This window comes from Anabrus simplex, chromosome 13 (genome assembly GCF_040414725.1).
Source record: "Anabrus simplex isolate iqAnaSimp1 chromosome 13, ASM4041472v1, whole genome shotgun sequence".
Classification (NCBI taxonomy): Eukaryota; Metazoa; Arthropoda; class Insecta; order Orthoptera; family Tettigoniidae; genus Anabrus; species Anabrus simplex.
In genome coordinates this window covers 17,683,113-17,691,776 of record NC_090277.1, presented here as the reverse complement: position 1 = coordinate 17,691,776, position 8,664 = coordinate 17,683,113, and the positions used below count along the sequence as shown (strand labels likewise).

The following is an 8,664-nucleotide window of genomic DNA, read 5'->3' as shown; positions in this document are numbered from 1 at the left end:
GTTGTCTATCAGATGGTCCAAGAGCTCTTGTGGCAGTCAATCCCATTCCTCCGAAATGGCAATGCAAAGGTCTTGGAGGGTCTTTGGTGGAGGCTGATGGGATGCATCCCAGGCATGTTCTATAGGATTCAGATACACAGAAATTGCTGGCCAGTCCATGCGATGAGTGTCTTCCCCAGGCAGAAATTCATCTACCAGAGCAGCACGGTGCGGTCAGACATTATCGTCCATTAACAGGAAGTCTGGACCAACCGCACCTCTGAAGAGTGGAACATGTGGTCTCAGTACCTCATCCCTGTATTTCCGAGCGTTAACAGTGTTCCTCGGACCACCCATGAAAATGTGCAGGTCCGTACGGCCTTTCAACATGATTGGAAATTCTAAGTTCCCATGGAGGGAATTAGATATTTTCCCACCAATTTTTGATCTGACTTTCAACATGATGGCGCTCACACCATGACGCCACCACCACCATACTGGTCCCGTTCCACGATGTTCCTATGATTGTATCAGGTACCGGGTTCTCTCCAGATTAATGTGCGACGGGAATCGTTCTGCAAACTGAAGCGGGATTCATCTGTGAAGAGCACGTGCCTCCATTCATGGTCCAGTTTCGATGTTGATGGCTCCACAGTAAACAGGCCCGTCTCTGTGCTGGAGTGAGCGGGACGCACACCACTGGACGTCAGGCAAACAGCCCTGCTGTTCTGAGCCTCCGGTACACAGTTTGCTGGGAAATGGCAATCCCTGAGACGACTGCACGCTCCGCAGACAATTGTCTTGCAGATGCACTCCGATTTTGTCGGCCGGTTAAGGCCGGATATCAGTCCTGATGTAGGGTGGTTACCCTTGGTCGACCTGGTACTAGCCTATAACTAACATCTCTTGTGTCTTGAAATCATCTCCAAAGCCTGAAAATGGCACTTTGTGGCACATTCAAGGATACGGTGACTTCGGTCTGTGTCTGGCCTGCTTCCAGGTGGCCGAGTATTCTACCCTGCAAAACAGGGTCCAAATGGCATCGTGCCATTGTGTGGTCACCTTTATCCCAAGTCTACACTCCGCACATTATAACAGGGCAAACACGACTGAGGGAATATGGGGCGCAGGCGCTGGCTGTGTTTACCTAGCGGTTATGCGCGTAGTCGAAGCAGGGAACACTCCTTTCCTATACAGAGCGAACACGTAAGGTTGGTAGGTGCATATGTCGTGCGATTTGCAGTCTATTTCCTGTTGCCGTGCTTACTCGTAACTTATATACATTTGGACACTAGTGCAGTGAAGAGCAAAAGAACATCCTTGCACTGGAAACAGATAAACAGAGGAAGGGATCAGGGGTTGAAATGAAGTACTTCAACATGCTGTTAAATGGAGATGGGGGTAACACCACCACGAATGACTGTAGTGTAGATGAAGCCAAAAACAACAAATACCCATTAAATGGGATCGGTACAGTAAACCACCTTCAAAAATTTGATTTTTCTAACTGCATTCTAGTTCATTTTGGTGAAAGAATTATTTACATATCTGCACTAGTTTAGGAGTTATAATTTAAAATGCTAGACATTGCATAGGCTATTTAGAGAGCTCTGCGGCATGCACACTGATAGCGCCACACTCACATAGTGACTTTTCACTTTCGTGCCCATTTTCGTGTGACTGTTGTTCTGAAAGTGGAATAACTTATACACATATGCACTTTGATACTTGCAGCCATTTTAGTTAGTCATTTGTCCTGTAAACAAAGACTTATCATCTGTTCATTTTGTTACAAGTATTTGGCTTGAATTTTCTGCACTTGTTATAACAATGGGAAGAAGAGACATTGCTTACAAGAAGAAGAATGGTAATCAACTCTCAACGCCATGTGCTCAAGGAGAAGCTGTAAAACCAATTAAAATTGCAGTGCATCAGGGAGGAAACTAACCTCTTGTTCAACCTCAAGTATCTCCCAGATTAGCAAGAGTGATAAGTTGACAGGAAATGTGATTTTTGATGTTGAATAAATGTTTCCAGAACTAGAAAAATGCCTACATTGTGTATGTGAAGGGATTGTCAGTTTTACAGTGCATAATGTGTCAGGGGGAGGTGAGAACTGTGAGGATATTGGCTCATTTTGTAATATTTTAACGACTGGTAAAAGAAAGAGTGTGTATGCTATTAATGCTAGAACAGTGTATGAAATGAGATGTATAGATCAAGAACATGCAGGTTTAAACATGTTTTGTGGCTTAATGAATATGAGGCCACCAGTGCAGAGAAGTACATATAACATCATAAACAATAAAATGACCTGTACCGCAAAACTTGTGAAGAGGGAATCAATTTCGAAGGCCACTGGACAAGAGGTTTCTCTCAGTAACAGTAAAGATTTGGCAGTGTCATGTGATGGTACATGGGTGACTCGGGGCCACTCATCTTTATTTGGTGTGAAAGTTCTCGCCTCTTATGGTCAGAGTTGTGAAACATGGAAAACCAAGAACACTCCAGAATATTCAGAATGGTTGGAGAGTCATGCACCTGAATGTTCTGTTAAACATAAAGGGACAGCAGGTGGCATGGCGGTTGAAGGGACGAAGATGTTCAAACGTTCTGAGATAAGATATGGCGTACGGTGCATAACATACATTGGTGAGGGTGACACACATTCATTTCAAAGCTGTGTCAGATATGCAACCATTTGATCCTAGCATATTAATCACCAAAGCTGAATGTGTTGGCCATGTTCAGAAACTTACGGACAGATGACTGAGAAATCTGAAGAAAGAATTCAAGGGGGAAAAACTTTCAGATGACAAATTACTGTCTGGAAAAAACAGACTGACAGATTCTGCAATAAATACTCTGATGACCTACTATGGAAATGCCATAAGAAGTAATTCAACATCAGTAAATGATATGAGAACTGTTGTCTGGGCTATGTGGTACCATAAAAGCTCACCTGACGAAAATCCACTTCATTACTTTTGTCCGTACCAGCGAGCTGTCAATGCAGGCACAGTTCAAGTATACAAACACACAAACACATTACCTTCAGCTGTTATGGATGTGATTCAGCTTGTTTTCAAGGATTTAGTTGCTACTGAACTGTTGAAAAGGTGTTTAGGAGGTTATACATAGAATGCTAATGACTCTCTCAATGCTAGGAGTTGGAAAGTGTACCCAAAAACTAGATTCTGTGGAAAGACAATAATTGTGAAGATTGCCACAAATGATGCAGTTATGACATTTAATGATGGAGTGAAGAGTAGGTTGTCTGTGCTGTAAAAAATTGGGCATGAATGCTGGTGTCTTTTGTGAACGTGCAATGCTACAAGAGGATGTGATGCGTATAAAGTCTGCTGCCACAAAAGAGGCCAGTCAAAGCAGAACATAATTAAGACTGAAAAATGAAGCTGAGAAAACTACTTTAAAGGGAACATTCTATGCCCCAGCATTTTAGCAGCCACTGGAAGGTTGCTCTGTCTTTGCAGGGGTCAGATAACTTTGCAGCTCATTTTCTCAAAACTACATTTTTCAAAACCATTTCCCGTGTCCTAAATTATATGGTGTATTACAATGCCCCTTTTCTCTCATTAACTTAGTGACAGAGTCTGCAAAACTGACCAAACTCATGTGCCTAGGGTTGATAATTGTTTGAAAAAATATATCTACATGCAAAAAAGCAATATTTAAGTAACACAAAATTAAAAATACTAATTTTGCAAATATAGTTCTGGAAGTAGTCAGTTTTGTAGCTCTAATTTCAATTAGTACATTTAGAAAAGAACACTGATACAGTATATTGATAAATGGCCCAGCTATGAAGCAAAAGGTGAGCACAGACATACACCATTTTGAATAAATCATTAATTAGCGAGTTTGATAATGCCAAAATCAATTCTGAGATATGTGCTTGCATAGTAAACATGTAGTATGCTTCATCTAGAAAGTTTCATTGTTGTACATACAGTAGGAGCTGATAAATTTTTTTATTTAAAATGTCCAAATTTTGAAAGTTGTTTACTGTACCAATCCCCTTAACATGGCTTGAGGTAGAAACAGCACTAAAGAGCATGTGAAATGGGAAGTCCCCAGGCTTTGACATGATAAAGGCAACTGGAACACCAGAGTGTTATCAGTGATTTGGGAAGGAAACAAAATCCCAGAAGACTGAAGTAAAGGAATCACCAGCCCACTGTTCAAAAAGGGCAACCGACAAAAATGTGGAAATTACAGAGGCATCAATCACGCTGTTGTCACACACACTGAAGCGGCTGGAAAAGATCACAGAAATGAGACTTAGGAAGATAGTGGAATCTTTGCTTGAGGAAGAATAACACGGGTTCAGGAAAGGCTGAAGTACTGTGGATCTTATCTTTGCAGTAAAAATGCTGACAGAAATACGGAAGAAATCTTGCGATTGCATTTGTAGACATTGAAAAAGCATATGATAGTGTTATTTGAAACAAGATTTGGGAATGTCTGGAAGACCTAAAGGTGCCAAAGTACTTCACTGACAAAGTCAAGATGCTTTACCAGAAGTGCTACAGCTGTGTCCAGACAGGCAATGGATGATCAAAATGGTTTGAAACAAAGAGAGGTGGCCAACAAGGAAGTGCCCTATAACCACTCCTGTTCGTAATAGTAATGGACAAGGTCATCAAATCTATCAAGAAAATGGACAGTGAACCAAACGCCCTGGTATTTGCTGATGATATGCTTTTATGGGGAGAGACAGAAGCTGAAGTTCAGAAGAAACTTAACAAATGGAACAATACATTGAAAAATTTTGGACTGAAGATGAGCAAAACAAAGACAGTGGAAATGACCATCAAAGAGGAAGGAACAAGCTCAAACATATTTCTGGAAGAAGTGAAAATTGAATCAGCTTCCCACTTCAAGTACCTGGGAAGCACAATCTCGAAAGACAACACTGTTAGGCAGGAAATACTCAGCAGGACACAGAAAGCATCAAACTTCTAGTAAAGTCAGAAATCTTCTCTGGGACTGCAAAATACCACAAAAAGCAAAAAAATCATGTACCACACTTACTTCGCAACAATCCTCACATACAGTTTAGAGACATGTACCCTACTAAATGAAGACTTCAGTAGAATCCAAGCAACTGAAATGAGATTCATTACAACTATGAGCCAAACTACCAGAAAAGAGGCAAGATCAGAAATGAAGTGAATAGAAAAGTAGCTGGTATCAAGGTTTCTATTACAAGTGTCCTAAAGAAACGCCAACTTTAGTGGTATGGGCACATAATGAGAATGAACAGAAAATATTTTGACCTTAATCTCATAGGATGAAGACCACAGGGAAGACCAAGAAAATGCTAGATAGAGACTGTAAGATCAGATATGGAGGAGGAGAGAGGACACAATTGGGAAGATGTACTGGAACGGAAGATACATGAAGACAGAAGGAGATAGCGAGCGCTTGTACACCACACCCGGGAAACTGGAGTGGGAAATAATGATGGTGGCGATTATGATGATGAGGAACATAGATTTACAATGTCACATCCTCCAATGTGCCATATATGTGGACTGTTGTTCTTAAGTTCAACAATCATGACCTTGGTTTGCTGTTGACTTATTTTTGCCGTCAATTCAGTTCTGGAATATGTGAAAAAAAGTATTGGCACCAGTTGCTACAATCTCTTTTACGAGCAACAAAGGAGCTTTAAAAATAATAACAGTGAAGGACGTTGTGTATTTACAGTTTTCAATATAAACATTTGGCTACACAAGTACGAGTGGTTTACTGTCACAATAATGAAGATTTCAGCGACGATGGGTGAGGATAGGGCCAGTGTGCAACTGAGGGCTCCTGATGGGGTGCACTTCGCGAGGGAAACGTGCTGCAATAACACTGTTTGGCTCATGTCCTCTAGGATCAAACCAGGATCCAGATTGAAGACATGACAGACACATCTAATCAATCGGTTGCAGATATATCACTGAACTCTGAAAAAAAAAATATATATATACTGAAAACAATTTTAAACATCATATCTTTAAGGTTTTTAGCTGTCTGAAAGAGGTAAGCAGATCACGAGTTCTACGGGTAGCAAGGCCGTCCCTTCCTGCGAGGCCCACGGTTCAACTCCCGGCAAGGTCAGGAATTTTTACTTGGATCTGAGGGCTGGTTTAAGATCCACTCAGCCTGACGGTGAGGATTCGTAGTGCAGAGCACGGATTACATCATAACAGGCAGGCTGTAGTGCCATGTCCTCAAGATTCCCTGCAGTCTGAATCCTTCCCTGAGCAAAAACCCATAAGATATCATGTCCTTTAATCTGGGCTGAGTTTAAAAATAAAATATACACAGAAAAGTAATATAGGAAAAAATTAATTTAAAGAAAACTAGCAAGGCAAAAAATAAGATGGAAAATGATCACTATAGATACAGGGAGCAACTGTATTTATACTTTGTCCGTCTTCCTGTCTGCACAAAGCACTGTGTCACTGCGGGAGGAATTCACACTTCACTACATTCATCTTCAGGTAAATATTAATAAACCTTAATATTTTTCAGGTTAGTCATAAAACAAAGAAAATTAAGGGGAAGCTAAACTTTGAAAAGGCAGCAACCTGTATCTTTGTCTTTAAAGAAATCCAACGAACAGAACGAGGAATGGCTACAAGACTTCCTTCTGTAATTTGTTCTCAAGACTGGAGGAAGCAAATTTACAAAAAATGGTCTAATTTTCAGGGGGGCAAGGTGTTTTAATCACAGACAACAGACTGGCAAGAGAACTGTTTGGGCTAGAGCAGGCTGGCCACAGCATGACAAAAAGCAGGCTTATATATAGTTGACCCAAGATTTCGTTCTCCATAATATTTTACCCTCCATTACAAAATGATACACAAGTATTAAAATCCAAACATTTTGATATACTCATAGATGGTACATGTTTGTAGAGCATGAAATTCTGTTTGATATTACAGTAGACTATCTAGTTCGGCCTGTACCTGTCCTTGAATGAAGAGGGAAAATGGGTCACACTGAGGTAAGTGCAGCTTTACATCAGAAACAACAGCAGTTGGTCATGTTTATAAAGAAGTGGCGTGATTTTGCTTCTAAAAAGGCAACTGACAAAAAAGTAGGAAAAGATAACAGATTTCTTTTAATTAATTTTAATTTTTAATTAATTTTAATTATTGAATTCTAGAGTTTTTGACACAGATGTGAGTTCCTTTTGTTTACAACAGTCTGTGACGTTTATACGAAGTATTAGTGTACCTTTACAAATTAAACTGAGTTTGTAATATGTTTTCTGCATTTAATTTTCCAGCATGAGTGTTTATCTCTTATTAGGAGTGAAACTTCAGTAGTGTATGGAGACACACCAACTCATATCGGGTAAGTACACTTGGTAAAGACACATTGTCCTTACAATTGGTTCTTTAATTATGTACTGCATTTCACTTAAGATAGCATATTGTCGGTTAATCTGCCCTAGGGTCCGGTCCCGAGGTGGCCGAACTACACGGAGTCTACTGTAAATGTTTCTTTACAAGATATTAGAATCATTCCGTATTGATGGTTTTCACTTTACAAAGCAAACAATTAAATGTATCCACCTAATTCAATACAAAACATACATGAAATGCTGTTTGGTATCACAGTAGACTCCCTCTAGTTCGGCCCGCACCTGTCCTTGAATGCAGAGGGAAAATGAGTCACGCTGAGGGAAGTGCAGCTTTACAATGAGCAGCAGACAGAAACAACAACAGTTGATGTCAAAGAAGTGGCGTGATTTTGCTTCTAAGTTTCTGAAGTTTCACTCCTGATAAGAGATAAACACTCGCGGTGGAAAATGAAATGCAGAAAACCATAATTTAATTTGTAAAGGTACACTTCATATAAACATCACAGACTGTTGTGAACAAAAGGAACTCGCATGTGTCATGAACTGTAGAATTCAAGAATTAAAACAAATCCGTTATCTATTACTACTTTTTGTATTGAATTAGGAGAACACATTTATTTTTTTCTTTGTAAAGTAAATGTTTCAGCAAGTTCCTCTACCTCTCTGAGCTACCCAGCTACTTTTTGTTGCAACACTCCTGATGACACGACCCCCTTAGTCCCGCTTCCTTTGAGGCAACGTGCCCTTCCCGACGCCAATCTCCATCGAGGAGCTAATCAAGATACAATGGGGCAAATGAAACTGGGTAAAGAGGTGAAAGGAATACGCTGTGGCCTGTGAATAAGAATATCCCGGCCATTCGCCTAGGAAACCATTCTCAGGAAAGCCGAGTCTCCCAAATGCAGAGCTCGGCCCCGTAGCCGTAGTGCTGCCCACACACATCCAGTCCCCAAGCCAGTGGAATTGAATAATGGAGGTTAAAATTTCCGACCGAGCCCGGATTTGAACCCAAGCCCCTTGAACCAAAGACCAGCCGCCCGTCTTATCCAACCCAAACAGTCCTTGCGGAGCCCTGCAGATATTCCTCGACGTCTCTGCTGCCGCCGCCGCCGCATCTCCGGGCCGAAGAGGACATGTCGAGTCTTGTAAAATGAGTGCGAGTACGAGCTTGAGCGTGTTACCGCAAAGCCTACCTGATCACTTGGTCCGCCGCGTTCTCTGTCCTTTCTGACGAGAGGCCGAGGCTGTGAAAGCAAAGAAACGACTCATATAAGTTATTTCCTTGTAAGAACTCCCTC

General features: G+C 41.0%; 1 protein-coding gene across 1 annotated transcript in view; it reads right to left on the bottom strand.

Annotated features, from left to right (window-relative positions):
• Positions 1 to 5,971: 5,971 nt before the first annotated feature.
• The window catches only part of LOC136885139 (zinc finger protein 37), a 144,700-nt gene continuing 142,007 nt past the window's right edge, over positions 5,972 to 8,664 (bottom strand). The window contains exon 8 of the mRNA XM_067157608.2: positions 5,972 to 8,610. Within this exon, the coding sequence (XP_067013709.1) occupies positions 8,564 to 8,610 (47 nt within the window). The 3' untranslated portion in view covers positions 5,972 to 8,563. The remainder of the gene's footprint in view (positions 8,611 to 8,664) is intronic.